The sequence below is a fragment of the Castanea sativa genome, chromosome 10 (genome assembly GCF_040712315.1).
Source record: "Castanea sativa cultivar Marrone di Chiusa Pesio chromosome 10, ASM4071231v1".
Lineage (NCBI taxonomy): Eukaryota > Viridiplantae > Streptophyta > Magnoliopsida > Fagales > Fagaceae > Castanea > Castanea sativa.
The window spans coordinates 21,133,770-21,156,613 of NC_134022.1; the positions used below are offsets into that span (position 1 = coordinate 21,133,770).

General features: G+C 33.2%; 3 protein-coding genes across 4 annotated transcripts; 1 reads left to right on the forward strand and 2 right to left on the reverse strand.

Moving 5' to 3' along the window:
- The first annotated feature begins 4,743 nt into the window (after positions 1-4,743).
- Positions 4,744-10,015, forward strand: LOC142612214 (endo-1,3;1,4-beta-D-glucanase-like). The gene is made up of 7 exons (XM_075784329.1): positions 4,744-4,972; positions 6,093-6,114; positions 8,462-8,585; positions 8,879-8,969; positions 9,099-9,188; positions 9,540-9,637; positions 9,866-10,015. The coding sequence occupies exons 1-7, from the start codon at positions 4,744-4,746 to the stop codon at positions 10,013-10,015; spliced, it is 804 nt and encodes a 267-aa protein (XP_075640444.1).
- Positions 10,016-12,281: 2,266 nt separating this feature from the next.
- Positions 12,282-15,881, reverse strand: LOC142612641 (sm-like protein LSM2). The gene is made up of 3 exons (XM_075784760.1): positions 15,738-15,881; positions 15,217-15,375; positions 12,282-12,608 (listed from the first exon to the last, which is right to left on the reverse strand). Exons 1-3 carry the CDS (start codon positions 15,738-15,740, stop codon positions 12,489-12,491), a joined length of 282 nt encoding a protein of 93 aa, XP_075640875.1. The 5' UTR covers positions 15,741-15,881; the 3' UTR covers positions 12,282-12,488.
- A 3,166-nt stretch (positions 15,882-19,047) lies between these two features.
- Positions 19,048-22,244, reverse strand: LOC142612640 (BTB/POZ and MATH domain-containing protein 2-like). Of its 2 annotated transcripts, none has more exons than XM_075784759.1 (4): positions 21,587-22,244; positions 20,738-21,086; positions 20,206-20,482; positions 19,048-19,538 (listed from the first exon to the last, which is right to left on the reverse strand). In XM_075784759.1, exons 1-4 carry the CDS (start codon positions 22,045-22,047, stop codon positions 19,525-19,527), a joined length of 1,101 nt encoding a protein of 366 aa, XP_075640874.1. In that variant the 5' UTR covers positions 22,048-22,244; the 3' UTR covers positions 19,048-19,524. The 2 variants fall into 2 exon arrangements, with proteins under 2 accessions (XP_075640874.1, XP_075640873.1); XM_075784758.1 differs by having other exon boundaries at positions 19,048-19,549.
- Positions 22,245-22,844: the final 600 nt, after the last annotated feature.

The window sequence follows — 22,844 nt, forward strand, 5'->3', positions numbered from 1 at the left end:
ACGACTAATTTTTTTGGGCTTCTATATTTTGTTTTAGATTTAATCTATTAATTTTTTATGGCCTTTAAAAGGTGGAAAATGATAAAATTACAAAATTTTTACAAATTGGAAATGTGGTGAGTTGTTATTGCTAAGTAAAAAGTGATGCAAGTGTGTGAACTAATAAGAATTTGTTACCTCAATAGTTTGTAAAAATGTTGTAAAAATGTTTGTAGTTATAACATTACTCTCAAAAGAATTGATGACATTGTTAAGGAGGCAAAGTGTAATTTTATTAAACAAAATTGCTAAAATTTGTACTTATTAATATACTAATATTTAAATATAAAATAAATTTAGGGGGGCCATTGGCCCCCAAGTTAACATGTAGCTCCGTACATGGTAACTCCATGCTTAAAGAATTGATGTGTAACACTACCACTCCCTCCCCCCCCCCCTCCCCTACCCCTACCCTTCTAAAGCAAGGTTACCGATACCGTACTGGTATCGGCCGTACCGGCCGGTACATACCGTACCGGTACACTTTTATTTTGTACCGGAAAAAATACCTGCCGTACCAGCCTCGTACCGGCCATACCGGCCAATTTCGGGCAATACAGGCCGGTACCGGGCATACCGGCCGGTACAGAAAAAAGCCTTTTTTTTTTTTTAATTTTGTAATTTTTGAATTTTTGTAAAGGCATAATGGTAACTTATTTACATTAACTTATTAGTATTATTTGTTTTCTTAATATGCAATGAACAACTAAGCTTTCTATTTTTTATATTGTGTTTTTTTTTTCCTTTTAATTGATACTAAAGTCTAAAACTATGAATAATTTGTTCTGAATTGAGGTAATGTTTTATGATAAACTTTTATATTTACTATAATATAAGTGAAATATTATATGCTTATAAACATGGTTCTAGAGATTTGTGTGTGTGTGTGTGTGTGTGTGTGTGTGTATAATAGCGGTAAACCCGAAATGGTACACCGGTATTGACCGGTATCCGAAATATATCGTACCGGTGGCCAAACCGGTACAGCCTCCGGTACGGTATTGACTTCCTTGTTCTAAAGCAAATTTGTCACTCACAAAGATTAGATTTGTTCACCTATATTCCAAAAACTAAACTTGAAGATTCCAAAACAACGCATAAATCTTTTTGAAGATGTGGCTCACAATCAAACTATTTGTGGATGTGTCCTAAATACAACAATATTCCAAAACAATGCATCAGTGCACTAGACACCGAACAAATATTGTATCCATTTAGAAAAGCTCAAAAAGTATCATAGATTTTCTTTTTTCTTTTTTTAGAATTAGAAAAAACATAATTTTACTAACGAAAAAGATGTGGGCATTTTTATTTAAATGATCCAAATCAATTATTTAAACTAGCCTCATCACACGCTCTTCACACATGTGATGAGTGTGGGGAGTAAAAGAACCCAAGTGAGCATACGGGCCATTGGGCTGCAATATAGAAGGCCGACCTGCTCCAGGACTAAGCTCTATGATTTGGCCCATACGCCGAGGGTCCGGGGATATAGCCGAGGACTAGTCTTCTCCTCGGAAAAGCCCTAGAAAATTCAAAGTTTTATTATGAAGGTCAAAGCACAAAACTCTGGAAAGACCAGTGGTTAAAAGGGGACATCCTGAATCTTCTAGATGCACCAGTATTAAAGAAAATATCAAGAGTAAAGGCTGCCACCTCCGCATTAAAGGTTCTGCACCTACCTCCCTAGCCGCATTTATGGAGAGGTGACCCCTGAACAGTGAGGGGGAAACTTCTAGTCACTGTTCAAAAAGTATCAGGGGAGGAAGTATAAAAGGTGGGTAAAGGTCAAAGAAAAAGGGGGCAGTAGCTAAGAAAGAAATTGAGAAAGTGTAATCTTTAAGGAAGAAATAGAAATAATAAAGAAGTAGTCCTCGGCTTGAGTCCGAGGAGACCCATTTGCCTTTATCGTTTGTTATTTACTTGCGTCTATTTATAAAAGTTTGTTATCAAGCTCCCAGTACTTCTAACCTAGGTTTCAAGCCCACACTCTACAAATTTTTATTGTTTAAGGCTCATTGGGCCTGAGCCCGTGATTGTCTTTGGGTCCAGGTGCAATTGTGCACTTACAATGAGGTTTTTTTTTTGTAGTCCTATTTTCTAGCAAAAAAAGTATTTTTATTTTATAAATTTTTTTTATTTTGAAATTTTAATTTATAAATGAGGCTTTCTTTTTAGTGGTTCTATTTTGTAGCACAAAAAAAAAAAGTGTTTTTATTTTATATATTTAATTTTTATTTTGAAATTTTAATTTATAAGTGGATAAAGCAATTTGAAAATAAATAGGAGAGTGGCCATATTTTTTAGGCAATATTTTAGTAGGAGTTAGAGTTATATTTTTACTAGATTGTCCTTTAATTTTGTCTCTACTTAAACATAGAGATGTAGGGGCATTTTAGAACCATGAAAATAAGGAATCTAATTTTTATATATATTTATACAATTATTTAAGGGGCTTCTTTTATTTGGATTCCTCATTTTTTAGTTCAAAGTCTCCTTACACCCCTATGTTTAAGTAGAGACAAAATTAAAGGACAATTCGGTAAAAATGAAACTCTAAATCCCATTAAAATATTGCCTAAAAAATATGACTACTCTCTTGTTAATTTTCAAATTGCTTTATCCACTTATAAATTAGATTCTCAAAATAAAAATTATATATATATATAAAAAATAAAAACACAATTTTTTCTTTTGGCTAAAAAAAAGTTTCATCGCATTCGCAAAGCGCGTGTAATAAGGCTAATATAAAATTATATATATATATATATATTACCTATATTCCAAAAACTAAACCTGAAGATTCCAAAACAATGCATAAATCTTTTTGAAGATGTGGCTCACAATTAAACTATTTGTAGATGTAGCCTAAATACAACAATATTCCAAAACAATGCATCAGTGCACTAGACACCAAACAAATGTTGTATCCGTTTAGAAAAGCTCAAAAAGTATCATAGATTTTCTTTTTCTTTTTTTAGAATTGGGAAGAACATAATTTTACTAACGAAAAAAATGTGGGCATTTTTATTTAAATGATCCAAATCAATTATTTAAACTAGCCTCATCACACACTCTTCGCGTATGCGATGAGGCTTTTTTTTTGTAGTCCTATTTTGTAGCAAAAAATGTGTTTTTATTTTATATATATAATTTTTATTTTGAAATTTTAATTTATAAGTAAGGCTTTTTTTTAGTGGTTCTATTTTGTAGCAAAAAAAAAAAAACGTGTTTTTATTATATATATATTTTTTATTTTGAAAATTTAATTTATAAGTAGATAAAGCAATTTGAAAATAAATAGGAGAGTGACCATATTTTTTAGGGAATATTTTAGTAGGAGCTAGAGTTATATTTTTAATGGGTTGTCCTTTAGTTTTGTCTTTACTTAAACATAGAGATGTAGGGGCATTTTCAAACCATGAAAATGAGGAATCTAATTTATATATATATATATATATATATATATATATATATATATATATATATATATATATATAATTTTATACTAGCCTCATCACACACGTTTTGCGCGTGCGATGACGCTTTTTTTTAGCTAAAAGAAAGAACTCTGTGTTTTTATTTTATATATATATATGTATATATATTTTGAGAATCTAATTTATAAGTGAATAAAACAATTTGAAAATTAACAAATGAGTGGTCTTATTTTTTAGGCAATGTTTTAGTGGGAGTTAGAATTGCATTTTTACCGAATTGTCCTTTAGTTTTGTCTCTACTTAAACATAGGAGTGTAAGGGTATTTTTGAACTAAAAAATAACGAATTCAAACAGGGTAAGCCCCTTAAATAATAGTGTATATATGTAATTTTTATTTTGAAAATCTAATTTATAAGTGGATAAAAAAATTTAAAATTAACAGGAGAGTAATTTTATTTTTTAGGCAATATTTTAGTGAGAGTTAAAGTTGTATTTTTATTAGATTGTCCTTTAATTTTATCTCTACTTAAACATAAGGCTATATGGGCATTTTTGAATTAAAAAATGAGGAATCTAAATAGGGAAAGTCCCTTAAATAATAGTATAGATATAGATAAGAAAAAATATTTAACCACTTTTTTTATATATATATTGTCTTTATCCTGTTTTAGGATAAAGTAAAATCAATGTGTAAATATTGTTGGTTCTGAAATCTTGGCTTTGAGTTACCATTTAAATTTACAAAATATACATTATGTGTAACACATCCCTTTTTTCTTCTTTCTTTTTTTTCTCTTTTTTCTTTTTCTGGGTGAAAGGGAACTTAAATTAAACAGATAAGTAGTACAAAGTCTAGGTAAGAAATACACCAAACCTCAGTCAATAATTGGTACAAAATATAGAAATGAGGATATATACATTTGGTACAAAATATAGAAATTGAGGATATATACAAAAACAAACAAAACTATCACCAGAAGAAAATCAATTCTTAGCCAAAATGTGTGTAACACATCTGTGTGAACTAAACATAGCCCAAAATCAAATTCAAATTAAGAACCAAAAAAGCTGGCGTTGACTGCAATAGGAAGCATAATAATATTTCCAACGATGTCGATTCAAGCATTCCATAACAGGCTGACCATGATTAGCAACCATGCATTATCCAGTTCACGTAGCATAAAAAGATAAAACCTTTGTAATCTGACACATGCAGTTACAAAAGCAATTGTGGCATTGTCAGTTTCGTATGTACTTTCATTCATGGCTAAAATTGCTCCAGTTTCTGTGCTCGGGCTAGCCTTTTTTGTCACTCTTTCTAGCTTTGTATTTCTTTCTCTTGGGCAAGAAAAACTAGGCCGTCATTGCACGGAGAACCCACCAACTCTTAACCCAAACTATGGATTTGGATTTGTGAAAGAAATTGGAGGCCTCAAAGCCTATGTTAGTGGCTATTCAAAGCGGGGAATCCTACTCGTTTCTGATATTTTTGGTAATAACTAATGACATACTCTTTACTATATTTAACTTCCAGTATGTTATGGTGTTGGTGTTTTAGGTTCATAGCTGTTTTCTGATCTGGGTTTGTATCTAGGACTGGATTGTATTATTGGTTATTGCGTCGTGTTGACGGGTGTTCGTAGGACAATTGTTAATATACTATATTAAGAAAATTTTGATGCCAAAAAGCAGTTGAAAAAATGAATTATTTTTTCATTTTTTCATAAGATGTTTTTAAAAATAGTTTATAAATTAACGCCTTTAGAATATCTGTTAACATTTTCCTTGGTATTTCAGCATTTTTCAGACCTGGATATTTGTCAACTTCAAGGTTTTCCACGCTTACTTTTTTGGAACTTATTCATTATTTTAACAAATAAGAAAATTTTCTTTTTTATAAAATTTGACAAAAAATTATTGAAATTTGAAATGTAATATTTTCTAGGAAGAAAATTTTGTCCTTATCAAGTTGTTAGTCCTTATCTAAGAAGCACGTACAAATACGAGTACAAAAAAAAAAAAATTTTGAGTAAAAAATAAGAATAAATACGACACCTCAAGTGAAGTATTCTAGCTTCCTAGAATATTTTTTTAGTAATCTACGTCCTCTCAAATTTAAATTCCCTTAATTATTGGCTAAATTAAAATTGAATCAAAATAAAGATGCTTGATGCTAATGTCCTACGTGCTAGGCTTTAAGATTTAAGGAATTTTTTTTCCCCTTTACAACAGTCAACAGGTGGGAGAAGAGAATTCCAACTTAGGTTCTATATTCATGGATAGAGCCATGACAAAAGTCACTAAAAAGTAAAAACACAAAGTTCTTGACCATTTTAAGAAAAGTGTGGTTGTGATTTTTGATCACCTATATAATATCTATTGATTTACCATCATGAAAATTGTGATTAGTAATATTTAGAACATATCTTGTGTTAGATATAATTTTCTTTTCGGGTTTTCTTCTCTCTCTCTCTCTCTCTCTCTCTCTCTCTCTCTCTCCCTCAGGGGAGGGATAATTTTCTTTTGTGTTAGATATCTTGTTTTTGGTTTTGTTTATATTTCTTTTGGTATTTATTTTCTCCTTTTGTAACACGATTTTGCCCTTTTTACAGGATATGAGGCACCACATTTGAGGTGTGTCCACTTCTCAACTTTACCTCTAATGTGATTTTTAAAGAACTCCGTTGATATAACATGAAATGAAACCATTTTTTTTTTTTTAATGGAAGAACATGAGTATGCAGTAGTCCTGGATCCCCTGCTTGTCCTAACTGTTCTGTAATTAGATAAAATGGGTGCTATTTGTTTGCCTAATTTGGCCAAAAAATGAAAGCAATATTTTTTAACAATTTGATTAATAACATGTTTTCTTCTTTATGATTAGTTAACATATTTAAATATGGCAAAAAAAAGAGTAGACAATCTAGAAATAATGTGGACCTATACGTTTTGGTGTATTTTAATAATAATAATTGTGTTAATTTTGTTGTTACAAATTATGGAATATTACTTTTTCAAAAAAACATTATGAAATATTATACCACATTTCTCTCCCTAGAACCCTAAGTAGTTTGAGCATGAAAAAGTACTAATTCAGCTACAATGTCATTATACGGTGAATTGTGATTATAACCCATATGTATTTTATGTCTATATAAAGGTGTTTCACAACAAATATTATATATTTTATCACTTATCATTTTGATCACTCAAATGAATAACCATTCATAGTATAGAGGATTTATATAGATAAGATAGATATCATTGGTATACGGCTTGATTAAATATCTCGATAGAGGTAAGACACGTTTATAGAGACCTAAAATACGTACAAATGATCATGTTATAATCATAAAATAATAACAAATAAATTAGAAAGATCGCGGGGTTAATGGGATATAAATATTTGTGTAACAACTCTTTGAGTAAATGTGATATAACATTCATTGTAAATTTTGTATAAAAAAAAAAATCAATATTATTTATTTATTTTTTTTATTAAATAAATATTGTCTATATTCTTCTCTTTATATCCCAAATAAATATTTTCCTTTAGTTTGGAAAATTTCTTAGATTCATTTGGTGCATCAAGTAATATAGTTACAAAAAATAATATGTCAATGAAAGAATTTTGTAAGTCAGCAACTGAAACCCCATTAAGAAGTAAGAAAATATCTATTTTCTCAAATAAATCATAAGTGACATTTTTTTTTTCCTGAGAAGAAAGACCTTGAATTTCATTAATGGAGGCTGTTAAAATCAGCCTGTAATATAGTGGTAATGTCTTTTTGTACATTTTCCATCCAGACTTAGAATTGAGGGACGGAAATTGGACAATGTGATACTAATTAAGCTTCAACATTTGACTCTCTTCATATCAAAGAATAAACTAACCTATGAAATAATGTGTTAGTTTTATTTAGCATAGGGTGCTGGCAGTGGCAACTCAGGTTTCCATGATTTCAATATATATTTTAATGGTAGAAGAGTGAGAAAATTTGAATTGTGCTGTTATTACACAGCTCACGACAATTTTTGTTTCGTGAAAAACAGGCTCCAAATCTCAGTACTTTACACTGCTTGATTATGTTATTTATTGTGATAAATTCTCTATTGCTGTTGTTGTGTTTGCCTATACATTCATTACTCTCTAATAATCATCAATTCTTAAGCCTAAGGGTCCATTTGGCTAGGAGAGTGGAAATGTGAAAGGATAAAAAATAGAAAGAGTATAAAAAACATTTTAGCTTTCTCTCGTAGTGTTTGGTTTGAGGTGAAAAAGTGGAAGGATAGAAAATATAGTTTGTATAAGTTTACTTTTATATCCCTACTAGATAAAAAAAAAGTAACAAATATAAAATAAAATTAAAAAGAAAAAGAAAGAAAGAAAGAAAGCAGGCTTGAACAAAAAAAAAAAAAACAAAACAAACATATGAAAAAAAAAAAACCAATGAACACAGAAACAAAAAACAAAAACCAATGAAGGAAATTTTTTTTTTTTTTTTTTGAGAAGCCAATGAAGGAAATTAAATATTAAAAAAAGTAGCAGTTGAACAGAAAATGGCAAAAAGAAGAAGAAGCAAAACCCAATTAACATTGAGCAACAACACAGCTGCACAGGGGTGCTATAATCCATTTATGCTCTCTCTAGTTATCTCCCCAAATTGGGAAGAAAACATTTCGGCAGGCTCAGGGAGAAAACAACCGGGTCCCACCAGTTTTTTTCCCTCCCCTCTCTTCAACCAAAAACTCACCAAAAATGTTCTCTCCCATTTTCTCTCTTTTATTTTCCACCCTCTCTAAAATCTACCCAACCAAACATACAATAAATGATAGAAACAATAAGGAATAACATATTATCTTCTCTTGAATAGGTATTGTACATGGATTCCACATACATATAATTGTCTACACATGCATATAATTGTCTACGTTTTGCCTTAAGTCTAATGCCGCTTTCTTTTTGACTGTCACTTTAAAGGGATATTGCTGATAGGGTTGCCCTAGCTGGATTCCATGCAGTGGTTCCCGACTTCTTTTATGGAGATCCCTATGTACAGAACTCTTCCAGGACAATAGAAGAGTGGTCAAAAAATCATGGAACAGTTTGTGCCTAACTCTTCTCAAATAAAGTTGAACATAATATATTCATCTGTTTTATCATGAATTTCTTATAGATAAATCCTTTTTTTTTAAATCTGTTTTTCATGAATTTCAGTTTAAACATCTTCTCAATAAAAAAATAAAAAAATAAAAAAATCATTTTAAACAATTGTTGTATCTAGTATATAAAATTTCTTTGCCATTTTCTTATTTACAGATAATGACTGTATGCAATATTTGCTTTCAAATCATACTAACTTTATGCTATCATATTCCTCCCAACTGTCTGATTTAGGACAAAGGGTTTAAAGATGCTAAAAAAGTAACTGCAGCTCTGAGAAAAGAAGGCATACATGCAGTTGGGGCAGCAGGGTTTTGCTGGGGAGGTGAGATACAATAGTATTTTTGATCTTCTAATTTTTTTTTTGGCTTGGCTTATTGAGTTAGCTTATTGATAAGGGAAGTTTTCTAAAGTACTTCAGCTAAAACCTTAGTTTCTTGAATTCTTTTGTCAGGCAAGGTGGTTGCACAACTAGCAAGCACTAATTTCACTAAAGCTACAGTGTTGTTACACCCTTCACGGGTCACTCTGGATGATATTAAGGGTATGACGGTTAATACAAATCTAAAGATTATGCAGGTGTAAACCCAGAAATATTATGATCTTATACTAAATATCAACAGAGGGACTCCAATATAATAGGAAGTATAATTGCTCTACTTTTAGTTGTCTAATATGTAAATATTTAGCCTTGTATAAGTATACACAAAAGACACATAGAGGTGAAAAGTTGCCTGTTTTTTGGGCCTAATTCGTCTGATACAAAATAGTGGTAGGAGAGCTGCTTCAATCTCAAGTGAAAGATTTTCAATTGGACTAGCCTATTTATTTCATTAACACTTACTGACACAATTGCTTGATAACTCACAAATACTGAAGAATTCTTCATTTTCAGCTGTCAAGGTTCCAATTTCCATATTGGCTGCTGAGTTAGACAATGGCACTTCACCTGAACTCCTCAAACAGTTTGAGGAGGCTCTAACAGAAAATAAGGTAAGGATCTTCAAATTTCAGATAATCTATGTTCATGCTGCTTGACAACTAGCCTTGGATGTGAGTCATGTGACAACTTGTTTTGGAGATAAATATAAATGACATCTAAACAGCAATCTTCTTGCAAGCGGTTTGCATCATGATTTGCGATTATATTTTAAGGATATTCAATTAGGTTGGTTCCAAAAAATTGACTCTCAGTCTCCAATTAATGCTTCCATTCTGCAGATTGAAAACCGCATCAAGATATTTCCTAAGGTTCAGCATGGATGGACAGTGAGGTACAATGATAGTGATGCAACAGCTGTGAAGGCTGCCATTGAAGCCCATATAGACATGTTAATTTGGTTGAGCAAGTATCTCAGATGGCATTTCTAGCTGTCAAAAGTGCTCGAATCCTATCTGTACCCCAAAATTTATTAAAATAAACTGTTTGAACCCTAAAAACTTATTTTTGCAGCTACGATGAATCCTAATAACAAGCTGTTTGCATGTTTCAAGAAGTTATTATAATATAATTGAGTCTCTTTAATTTTGTGTAAACAATATTTCTGAATTGAAGGTATATGGCATCAAAACATGCTTACTTTACCACATATTAAAAAAGTTCCCAATCCCTATCTGCATATTTGATTGAATCCCCCAAATTACGTGCCATTGAGGACAGAAGGTGTAATTTGACATGCACCAACAGAATCAATCAATTCGCCTATTATATTCCCCAATTTTTGAGCAATTGTGGTAACTCCACGCTTAAAGAATTGATGTGTCACAAAAATAAAATCTTCTTCTCATTTAGTGAAGATTGGAATTTGCTGCCTATATTCCAAAAACTAAACCTAAACAGCTAAACCTATAAGGTTGCAAATTTAGCAGTGGCGGCTCCAGGAATTTTTTCTAGGGTGATCATTAAGAAACTTAAATTATACCATATTTAATAAAAAAGATAGTTATATCTCATTAATAGTGTTGCAAGTTTATCTCTTTCAAAATTTTAGTTTAATAAAAATTTTCTTTTTGTTTGTAAAGGCCCAATATATTGTTAAAAGGACCAAAGTTTGACTACAAACTTAGTTGTTGTCTAAGACTACAACTTTCACTAAACAAATTAAAATGACTACATAGTTTTGAAAATCTAACCGTTGAATTATATGTTTTTTATGTTCTTAAAACACATATCAAGTTCCATGTCAATTAGATATTATTTACTATTTTAGACTACAAAAACTCAAAAATTAAATATTTAATTGATGACATAAGCTATCTTTAATCTTCTTGAAATTTTTCAAGCACAAAGGATATAAGAAAAAAAAATATAATCTAATTGTGGAATTGTTAAAATTCATATCTAATAAAAAAAAATTGAGTGGAGTAGTAGCCTTAACCTACAACTAAGTTTGTTGCTAAATTTTGTCCAAAGTTTAATTATATTGGACCTAAAAAATTTAAAGCGGTCAAATTTTTTTAAAAGTAAAAAAAAATTTAAATTTTTAAATTTTATATATAATAATGACTTTTTTTTTCCAGGCCAAGGTGGACCACCGCCCTGGCTCTAACTTGGAGCTGCCAGTGAAATTCGGAGTCCTTTTTTGCCTTTCAAATGAAAAAATTACATGAAAAAGTTCAAACCCCAAGTCTGGTACGGTTTTGTCATAAGAAAAAAATCCAGTATAAATTAATAGAAAGGCAATGTGCTGAGTACAAATATATTTAGAATATTAATTAATCTGTTCAATAGAGTTCACATCTATATTTCTATCTCGCATTGAACATCTACCAAAGAAGAGAAAATTTGTCCTCTCTGTAGTCTTTACATACATACAAATCTAACTGAAATAGTCAAATTCTCTTGGAATCATAACGCAAATGTAGGAATAATAAGAAAATTCTCTCTCTCTCTCTCTCTCTCTCTCTCTCTCTCTCTCTCTCCGGGAGATGCTATACTTTTCTCAAAGAATATAAATAATTAATAAATAAAAACCACTGCTTCTGAGGTCAAGCAAATGATTAACGAATCTAATGTAACCTACCAAAGGTAAAACAGTATTTTACAAGGTTGATGAAGCATAGAATTTCATTATAATTATTAGGCCGAATCAACCCAGAGAGAGAACTCAACAATGCAAATAGCAAACAAACCTAAAACGGACATAAAAGATAGAACCTAAGAATGATGAAGAAGAGGAGAGTGTGGTTTTGGGAAGCAGCAACCAGCACTTATTTATTTATTTATTAAAGCTATTACACATATTAAGAAATAACTATTATGACCATATGGGTCTTTAAGTAAAAAATAACAACCAAATAAGAAAATAACTATTCTTTTGAAGTGGATGTTCCATTTATAGTTTATTCTTGCATATCAAAAGTGCCATTAGTAAAATAATGATGGAGCAAATCAATGCCCACATAAGGTTGAGACACCCCGCATAATTAGTTGGGAACCGAGGTTCATTGCTTGCATTATGCTCTCCTCATGAAGACAGTGGCCTTGAGCCTAGTTTAACACAAGCGGATAATGCAGTAAGATGTTTTTGACTCGAAAAGGTAGTCGTGAATATCAATGAACTGCCATGTTTCTGTTTAACATTACATGTAAGATGTAATATTAGCAACCTGCTCATACAGACAAATCAAATTAGTATTTATGTCCACTCAAAAAAGGATAATCTAGGATTGAGGAACATTTAGATCTATTCCAAGGCACATGTAAGAAGTTAACAAAGCAACTTGCTTAAGAGGAGAAAAAGAAAAGCTTAAGTCATATCACAATGCATAATTTGTTTCAACAAATAGTTTCATCCTTGAGTATCTTGAATCAAGAGTTCATGGGATACAACAACATCAATATTCAGCCACCCCGAGCTTCTCTTCTTGTTGCATCATGAAGCAGTTCAATGTCAACTCCCTCTGGAGGTAGTTGAACGTACCTCACCACTGACCCCCGGATGAAACAGTTTCTCACTGAAAGCTGCCATTTTTGCAGAAACAATTATTAAATCCACTCAGCATGTTTAGACAGAAGAAGGGGAAAACGCAACAAAATCTAAAGTCATTTTGGGAGTTGATATATTAACAGAACCCAAAAATTCTCATTCACATAAATAAGCATTTTGTAGCACAATAAAACTAGTCATGTCAGAAATGCACAATATACAATTTGAGAAAAATTAATCATATACAGCAAACACAACACAAGACCCCCGCCCAACCCACCCCCCCCCCCCCTCTCCCCCTCTTTCCTTAATTATTTTCTCCCTGAGAGAGTAGGAAACCCCCAAAGTCAACCTTGATGATATATAAACCAGAATTGAGACTCATGGAGGACGAAAAGAACTTTTTTTTTTTTTTTTTTTGAGTTTTGGCCCTAAGAGTATGGGAAGAGCACACACATATAAGCTTGGAAACATGAAACCATGATGAAAATGGAGTAGAAAATCATTTGGTCAAACCAATTTTTGTCAAAAATTTTCTTTTTCTTTTTCTTTTTTATTATTATTATTATTTTTCATTGATCAGTAAGTTACACTGGTGAGTCTTGAACCCACTACCTCACCCTTCAACCCAATCTTAAGGGAGAGCTAGAGCCCATTATAAGCAAAACTAATAGCAGGTATATAAGTATCTCCCAGCTGTAGGATCCAAAAGAGATACCTGACTCATTAATGATTCCAATTGTCTTCCAAAGAAATTCCATCTAAATGAATTAAGTGTCCATATAAAGTTTTTGGATAAGTAATAATACTTCATTGAAAAAAAAATTTTGAAAAAGACCCCCAAGTAAGCAGACAATGTACCAAGGATATAAAAAATGGTCAACGAGGTGTCTACATGATATAATCTTCATATAAGATAATGACTTTAAAAAAAAAAACCCTCCTTATAAGATAATGTGAATTATTCTCTGCCCTATTTTGCATTGTTAAGAAGTTCCAGATCAATTTTAATGCAGCATGTGGACTCTGAAGTCACAATTCTCAGTTATAATAGAAATTACACACTTATGGTCATTGGTCTTAAAAACTTCAGGACTAAAAAAAAAAAACCTTTGAATGACATCAGACTGCTATACGGTTGCCTGGACATTGAATTAGATTATTTTTCCACTCAGATGAGAGAACAGGTAGGCAGAATATTAATTCCTTATATCAAGACCCCCAAACCTTGATACTCGTACAGACAGAGGGAGAACAGATTTAGAATATGAAAACATGGACCAATAAATTTGAATAGACATACTTTTTGTAAACATAATTGATGCTAATACAAGGCTGTTAGCGTAGTATAGATAGAATGCTATGCTGACAAGACAAGACAAGACATTATAGTACTTTCAATTTTAGGGCCTAAAACAAGTAGAGAATAAGGAACTCAGCACTCACTTTCAGGTATGAGAAAGGACTTCAAGACTAAAAAGAAATCATATAAGCTGTTTTCTATGATTCTACACAATCAGAGGGTAACAATGTTAAGGCTACCTCCTCCCAACTTATGGTCCCATCACCATCTTTTCAATTAAAACATAAACCTTACATCATAGTTCTAAATAATCTAGACTGTAATAAATTTCAAAACATATTTGGCAGGGGAACTGGGATAAAATGAACAGACCTATAAACTCAGAATTCTCATAAAAACATCCATATATTCCCAAATCATCCAATCAAAATTCAACTTCAAATCATAAAAAATCAGATCTCATGGATATCCCAATATGATTAGTTAAAAACAACACTAATCATTTACAAGAACAAATAAATGCTAGAAAGCCAAAAGTCAAATGCTCATGTACATATCTTCTTTATGAGTTGCCACTTGCTAGACAGTAAAGAGCTAATGAGAAGTTTTTAAAACGTCTATAAAAGTGATTAGCAATGGAGGAATTTCACCATGTTCCCTAAGCTACAAAAATTATGCAATCAACATCCTAATTCAAGATTAATTTGCAATGCCCACCCCACTAACCAAATCAGTGCAATTAGCAGGTAGCTATCCTCCCTAAACTATAGGACAACCGTAAAATGTATCCTAAACTACAGGACAACTGCAAAATGTGACCTAGAGCTAAAATACAAAAAATTACAATCAACACCCTAATTGAAGATTAATTTCCCCCACCAATCAGTTAGTTTAGATACCAATAGGGACAACGAGTGGACACTGCAAATTCATTTCAAATTAGGGCATTGCTCGCAAGTTTAGGTTCACAATGCAAACGCCCTTACTGTGGATATATGTGATTAGCCCAAATTGTTATTTGTGACTTTATTTATCAATGTATACAACAGCTGATTCCATAGAGCATTATATTGATTGTAGAATGACTAGACAAGATCCTATCCCCCTCAATTCATTATGAACCCAATCTTCTTCTTTGTTAAAGATTATATGGAGCTCCAAATTACAATAACAACATATGTCTACCTGTTATCTAATCAAAAACCCATTAAACATTTACAATGCAAAATAACTACAAATTAAATTAATTCATAAGAATTTATAAACCCTAACCCTAAAATTTGAATATAAGTACTAAAAATAGACAATTGAAGCTGAGAATTGATAAGAATGATTAGTACCATGTGGGGATACTTGTCCTGGTCAACAACTCTAGTGTTCTCAAGCTTGATGTTGAGGTATTGATCAACTGAGTGCAAAGTCCCTCTGATTGCAAGGTCATTCTTCAACTCCACGGTTACTTCTCTGCCCACCAAGTCCTTGAAATACGAGAAGAACAACTGCAGCCATAAAAGTTAAACGAAAAACACAAAGACCCAGATATCAGAAACTAATGGAAACAGAGATTACTTTTAGAAAGTTATAGACTTTGAAGAAAAATTTTTAACCAAAAATATACACTTTACAAATAAGAGAAAGAAAACCCATAAAAGAAAAAAGACTCAGATGTCAGAAACAAACGAAAACGGATATTCCTGAAAAACCCATCAAGAATTTGGAGAAAAAATCACAAAGAACATAAAGAGAGAGTGAAAAGTTTGCGGGAGAAACAACAAAAAACGATTTTTGCTGGAAAAGAAAAGAGAGAGAGAAATCAAAACGAAACAGTAACAAAGACAAAGATTAAGCAAAAAAGATTTACCATATTTTCTTCGCTGAGAGAGAGAGTGTTTGGTTTTTGTATATGTAGTGTCTGAGAAGAAGTTGTGGAGTCAAGGTATCGAGCTAGGGACAGACTACAGAGTGAAGGGCAAAGAGGGAAAGGAAAGTCGAGAAATAGCTGTGTTTACAGTCTTACAGATATGTCATGCTGAAAACCCAGCCCAGCCCACTTTATATTTTGATTGGGCTATAAGTCTATAACTATGGATTTTAGCTTGCATTAAATATTTCCCTAATTTAAAAATAAATTATTAAAAAAAAATGACAAATAGTGCTATTCAGTCCACTTCGGTCCTATTCGATCAATTCGGTCTATTGGGTTCTATTCAGTCTGATTCGGTCTTATTCAGTCCACTTCAGTCTTAATCGGTCTTATTTGGTCCATTTAGGTGCTATTCAGTCCACTTCATTCCTATTTTATCCATGCGGTCTACTTTGATTCTATTCGGTCTTATTAGGTCCTCTGGGTCTATTCGGTCCTATTAAGTCTATTCGTTCCTATTCAATCCATTTGGTCCTACTCGGTTTTATTCCGTTATTCGGTCCATTGGAGTTCTATTCGGTCCACTGAGGTCCTATTCGGTCCATTCAATCTTATTCGGTCCTATTATGTCTATTTGGTCCTATTCGGTCTCCTAGGTCCCATTTGGTCCTAATACGTCTTATTCTGTCCACTAATTCCTATTCAATCCAGTTTGGTGGAATTACGTAATGGAAAAAGACAAGTTTAAGTTGAGTGTAAATATTCTAAATCCAAATTTTAAAAAATGTATATATGATCTCAAACTCATAATATTTAAAATTTAAAGCATATAACATTTATTATCGTTACACTCCCATTGAGTTATATAAGTGTACAACCCACTTTGATTTAGTTAAATTTAAGTAAAATTCTTTTTAAACATAAAGGCTATGAATATACAAAATGTAATCATTTGTGCAGTTACTCACTTGTTTTAATGTTATTAATTTTAAGGCGTAAATGCACTTTTAGTCCCTACATTTTGGCCTTATTTCTATTTTGGTTCCTACATTTTCATTTCACCACTTTTAGTCCCCAAACCAATTAACACGTGTTATTTTAGTCTTTTCCGTCAGTCAACAGACGGAAATAGCTGAGGTGGCAAATGGAAAGATTAAAATATTATTAAAAATTTACTGTAACATGCCACATCAGATTGTAATTTAAAATATTTATTTTTCAATTTTAACAAAATAAAAAATGAGTTAAATTTTTTTAAAAAAAATAAGAACACACTAGAAACATAAGAACAAGAACAGAAGGTGGAGAAGGGAATCTAGTCGAGCCTATTCCATTCGGGTTGGATGTCGATGGAGGATTTCAATGGCTCTTGGCGCATCATGTTGTTGTGCGCCCAAACCCTAAACTCTTCACAACCTGATTCCGACATGTACTGGAAGTCTCTTTCCACGTTCAAGGCTCGTGGTTACAGTTTATGGTGATGACTTCGTTGCCGGCTTTCACCACTTGCCATCAAAGCCTCTCGAGAAAATAGAGTATTTTAATCTCATCGCCGCCGCGATCGAGTACATCGTCGACTTGAACCACCGGTCCAGTCGCCGGAGTCGTTTATCAACTCAGCGAGTCGTAACGCTTGCTTCGACTTCTCCAAATCGCCGTGGAGATCCCGATCGCGATGAGTCGACCTGGCGGAGAAGGATACCGAGTTTTGAACTTTCCAAGGGTATCTCGTCATTTTGGTGACTTACAGGGGTATTAGAGTCAGTGGTGTTTTGGTAATTTAGTAAGAAGAGGCCGCCACCGACAGAGAAATCGACGAAAGTGTCAACAAAAGAGGAAAGAAGATTTGGGACTTGTTGTGGGTTTTTCCATTGTGAGATTTTTTTGTAGTTTAGGTGTTTGTGTTTTTGTCTGTGAGAGATTTGGGTGCGAGAGAGACTATGGAGACGAAAGAGTAGGGAGATTGAATGGACTTTGATGGTGTTTTTATGCTGAATTTTCTGGGTTTATGAATTTGGTTTCTGGGCTTATGAATTTGGTTTCTAGAGGTTTCGTTGTTGACTGAAAGATGAGAACATCTGGGTTTGAGTTGAGATTTTGTATATCTGGGTTTTGTGGTTTGAGAAAATCTAAGAATATCTGCTATTAGGTTTGTGTTTGTGTTCTTGTTAGAGATCGATTTGTGTTTGTGTTTAGTTGACAAGAAAGAGTAAGAAAATCTAGACACGTGTTTTTATGTTTAAAATCTGGGTTTATGTTTTTTAATGTTCTTGTTGAAGATGAACATAAATGTTGATATATTTTTGGATTTTAATTTTGTTTTTTTTTTAATTTTGAATTTGTTAAAAACTTATGAATGTTAGATTTTTTTTTTTTAATCTGATGATTGCTACAGTAAATTTTTAATAATATTTTAATTCTTCCGTTTGCGACCTCAGCTATTTCTATCTGTTGACTAACGAAAATGACTAAAATAACACGCGTTAATTGATTTGGAGACTAAAAGTGGTGAAATGAAAATGTAAGGACCAAAATAGAAATATGGCCAAAATGTAGGGACTAAAAATGCATTTACGCCTAATTTTAAATGAATGACATGAAATTGATTAACACGCAAAATAGTGACTAGTTATGCATGTCTTTTTTTTCTTTCGTTCTTTCTAGATAAGTAAATTTTTATTTTGAATTTAAGTAATTAATGGAGATGAGATTCAAAAAAGAGATAAAATACCACAAAAAATATCATTACTATTATATTATCACTTGAAACCCCATTCTATCACTGCCTATAAACCTTAGAAGGTCCTGTATGATTAATAGTATTTAAATTGCAACCAAAATGAATTCTCATAAAAGCAGAAGGGAAGGTCTCCAAAGGCATACGAAGGATTTTTTTTTTTTTTTTTTGGGACCATGACAGGCTCATTTAAGGACTCGTTTTCCATGAAGATAATATAAACTCAGAATGCGACCTAATTCAAAGCAAAGATATATCAGCCAATTTGGAGGCTTTGCAGGTTTTTTTGAGCAGCTGTTTTCTTTCAGCTCGCATCTTTAAAACCATATTTAGACAATCTCCACCCTCAAAAGATTCCCCCGCATCACCAGTTCACACAAGTCTTATTTTTTTTTTTTTTTTTTTTTTTTTTAAGAGATAATCACAATATGCTGCTATCCCCACAGCTCGAACCCTTTCCTCCCTAAAGCTCAAGTACTTAGTGCATGAGGAGGTGTCAATTCAGTTCACACAACAGTTGATTAAACATAGTGGAGAGAGAGAGAGAGAGCATTAACTGTGATGAGGAAATTATCCAGAACTGAAATACATTGCAATCTAACACAACGGTAATCCAAATTTTAATCGCACAAATATAGTTCTACCAAAAAAGAAAAGACCAAAACAAAAACACAAGAAAAGGAAGTACTACGGGAAGAGGGGGGAGGAAATGGCATACTGCAAGTGGAAACTTACACATTACAAGCTTTTCCATGGACAACAAATGAACAACAAATTTACATTCGCTTACAAGTGAAAAGCTAAAAGCTAGAAGTTGGTTTCTATATCTAGAAAACATTATTGTTTTTATCTTTTCCAATTTTTGGCTACAAAGAATAGTGGAAGCCTGATCACTATAGCCTTTGCTTCACCCGCCTACCATTGACATCACTGCCATCGAGGATAGCTTCATTTCCATGCCTGCATAGGATGACAGAGTGTTCACTAACTCTAGCCACATACTCCAAGAGTTCAGTCAAGACAGTAGGGCAGCTTTGCTTCAAGTATTCAAAGCCATCTGTCTGCATCACAGCTAGGGGAGAAAGAAAAAGAGAATAAGCTGCAACCAACATTAGAATAAAAATCCAGACAACAAAAACACTTTGAAACCCACTTGATTAGAACTAAATTTACAAAATGTCATCCTAAGATCCAAGACAATTATAGGATTGCTCGTCAGAGCTTCTCAATACCTTGCAGACGCACCAGTTGCTTACAAAATGGATGAGACTTTCACCTTATTTAACAGTTATAAGTTGATAACATTAAGTTCCTAACAAACATGTTGGGATACCTGTGAGAGGGATGTGGCTTATTTCACCTTTATGTTGATCATTAACATTAAGGTCCTCAAATCACAACATGTGAGTGTGTGGTGTGCAAGGGGAGGTGCTGCATAAGCCATATGCATGAGATGCCTTGGATGAGACAGTCTTAAAATATTAGGACTCATTAGTTGATGAATGATTAATTTCAATTAGCAAAAAAATGATTATTCAAATCACTGATTATTCCATGTTCTCAGGGATTTTTTAAGGATCATAACCGTCAGCTATAGCTTTATAGTCATCCTATCCTACAACGCAACTATAGTACGGCCTCTTTAGTGTCAACAATTTCCATCAATAAATCTTAGTTATTCAAACTTTTCATAATATTAAAAAATCTTCAAGGAAAAAAATGACTCACCTCTCAGATTTTCAGGCAGTGCCACAAATTTGAGACACACAGCTTTCAGCTGGAAACAGTGATGCTGCTCCGCCAAAGCTAACGTTGTTGCTACAGTGTTTATGGCAACACCTTCACAGAGATTGGCTTCACATAGCACCCTCAGTCTTTCAAGACCATAACGATCTGCAGCTGCAAGCAGATGCTGTGCCATCAAAGTAGAAGCCCATGTTGTGTTTAAACCAGTAAGCTCTTGCATGTCAGGTAGGGAGTCCCAATACATAAAATGAAGCAAAGCCTGCATTATGGCACATGAGGTTAGATAACAATTATAAACATTTAACATAAATATCTTTCTAGGTAAATTTACTATCCCCAGGAGTGAGGCTGAGCTTGGAAAAGTAGAGGGAAAAAAACCTAAGAGAAATATTGGAAAATAATTATTATGGGATAAAGACTAAGTGTAAACAATTAATATGAAGAACCCCAATGCTAAGTATTAACTACCAGATGAAATAGAAACCCCAAGATAGAAGGGTATTTTTTTTCCAACCTTAAAAACAGGAGCCTCCATGTCTTCAACTTTTATACACTGGGTATTCTGATCCCTCATTGGACCAAATAATTGGGCTCTAAATACAGGTGAGCGAGTTGCAAGTACCAATTTATGAGCAGCAAAAGTTTCCCCATCAACTTCAAAATTCACATCTGTTCCCTTTCCAGTTTCCAATAGCTGCCCAAAATTCAGACCAATGTTAGAAGATGGTACTGCAATAGAGTAGATCCTAGGACCCTCGGTGTATGATCTCACAACGCCTACACTACAGTTAACCGAGAGGCAATCATCCTTGAGGTAGTCTGATGTCTCTAAAGCAGTTCTTTTGAAAAACCGTTTGTAACCCCTGCAGCATCCAACAACAAAAAATTATCATACCACACTTGCCACTCGATTACATTAAACAAGAACTGGGGCAAAAGGTATACACCTAAAAATGATTGGATGCAGGTTATAAGTATAACACGATAGGAGGTGGAAAATAGTTCATGTAAAGGCATTATTGTACATATTGACCTCTTTCAAAATCAAAACTTCCAATTCCAAAACAAATAAAATAAATAGCCAATGGCTATTACTTACAATTCCTAATCATGCCATTGGTTTCATTACAACTACCCACTTTTATTTTGTCTTAAAGTGCATTTAATACATCAGTAAATAGATTTTTTTTTCTCGTAAATATACAATCAAACTACACCCAGATATCAAGAAAAACATATAACAACCAAAGAACCCAATACACAAACATAAAAATAAAAATAAAACACCTTCATAATCTCATAACAATTATCACCAAGATCATGGAAAAAACGACCAAGAAATTAAACAAGAACTATCAATTACCACATGCTGCCGCGATATTTGAGCGTGTAAGGCCCACTGTCCGGAGTTCTCCCGAAATGGGTATGAACCTTATGCCTCTCTTTCCCACTCTGATCCAAAAGCGTCAATTCAAAAAGTGCTCTCACATCAGTGCCTTCGCTGGCCAAAGCTATAAAAAGCGAAACGTACGTAGCATTGTCCTCCAAACTCTTACCGTCCGGGTAAAAATAGATCGCCCAAGAGTACCCGCCGACGACGAAAGTATCGGACGCCACGTACTTTCCGATCCCCATGCCTTTCGAGAGCGAGTACCCCGAGATCTTGAACTGGTGGGACCCATTCACCGTCTCGGTCATCGAGGTCGATGTCGTCGTGCTCGGAGTCGAGCAAGACGATGAAGACGAAGACGAATTCGCCAACGTGGACTCGCAACACGGAAATATCGGCCTCGAATTAGGGTTTTCCCTGAAAACCCGTCCCATTTTTTATTTTTTTTTCCGCCGCGGCGCGAGGATCGCGATCTCGGAGCTCAATTTGAGGGGAAATAGAGGTGTTAAGATTTTTTTTTTTCTCGGGAAAGTAGGGTGTTTGGTTGGTGAGAAAATCTAGGGTTTGATCGAGTTGTGTGGCTATATATGTTTCTCGAAGCTTCAATTTTGAGAGAGAGAGAGAGAGAGATGACTGAAATTTGGGAATGGACTTTCCTTTTAATAAGTTGTGAATTTATTTTTATTTCTATTTTTATTTTCATTTTTTTGTCTGAGAGAAAATTATTGGTGAGAGAGGCGGGCTAAACTGGCTAAGCGTACCTGCTCTCCTACATCATTTTGGTACACGCGCTGTTCTTCTCTATTACACGCATTCTATACGGCTTGGCGTGCCATTTTCGCGGATTTTAGTGTTGTTTGGTAGAGTAGTTTGAGATGAAATTTTTGTAATTTTTTGAAATACGTATAAATGAGCAATTGTATCAGTTGGTGTATAAGTGTGTATAATAATAAAAAAAATGCTCAAATTTACACATTTTTGTTCAAAAACAGCCCACATTAGTTAGTGCATAAGTGTGTATATTTTACATTTTCGTTCAAATTGCTACAGTACCGTGTAAATATACACGGTTATTGTAGCTGTGCAAATTATTATTTTATATTTTTTTCTCTCACCTCTCTTCTTTCTCCATTTGACTTCTCTCTCTCTGCCTCTCCCTCTCCCTCTTCCTCTTCCTCTTCCTCTGAACAGGACAAAACTCATCAACCACCGACCATCGACCACTGTCCAA

Excerpts from the sequence above, each read along its gene's own strand:
- LOC142612214 (XM_075784329.1), top strand. The coding sequence starts at position 4,744 with ATGGCTAAAATTGCTCCAGTTTCTGTGCTCGGGCTAGCCTTTTTTGTC. Across the intron at positions 4,973-6,092 it reads ACTCGTTTCTGATATTTTTG|GATATGAGGCACCACATTTG; the intron begins GTAATAACTAAT and ends CCCTTTTTACAG. Across the intron at positions 9,638-9,865 it reads AGGCTCTAACAGAAAATAAG|ATTGAAAACCGCATCAAGAT; the intron begins GTAAGGATCTTC and ends TCCATTCTGCAG.
- LOC142612641 (XM_075784760.1), bottom strand. Across the intron at positions 12,609-15,216 it reads AGGACAAGTATCCCCACATG|CTTTCAGTGAGAAACTGTTT; the intron begins GTACTAATCATT and ends CAAAAATGGCAG.
- LOC142612640 (XM_075784758.1), bottom strand. The coding sequence starts at position 22,047 with ATGGGACGGGTTTTCAGGGAAAACCCTAATTCGAGGCCGATATTTCCG. Across the intron at positions 20,483-20,737 it reads TGGAGGCTCCTGTTTTTAAG|GCTTTGCTTCATTTTATGTA; the intron begins GTTGGAAAAAAA and ends GCCATAATGCAG. Across the intron at positions 19,550-20,205 it reads ACTGCCTGAAAATCTGAGAG|CTGTGATGCAGACAGATGGC; the intron begins GTGAGTCATTTT and ends TTTCTCCCCTAG.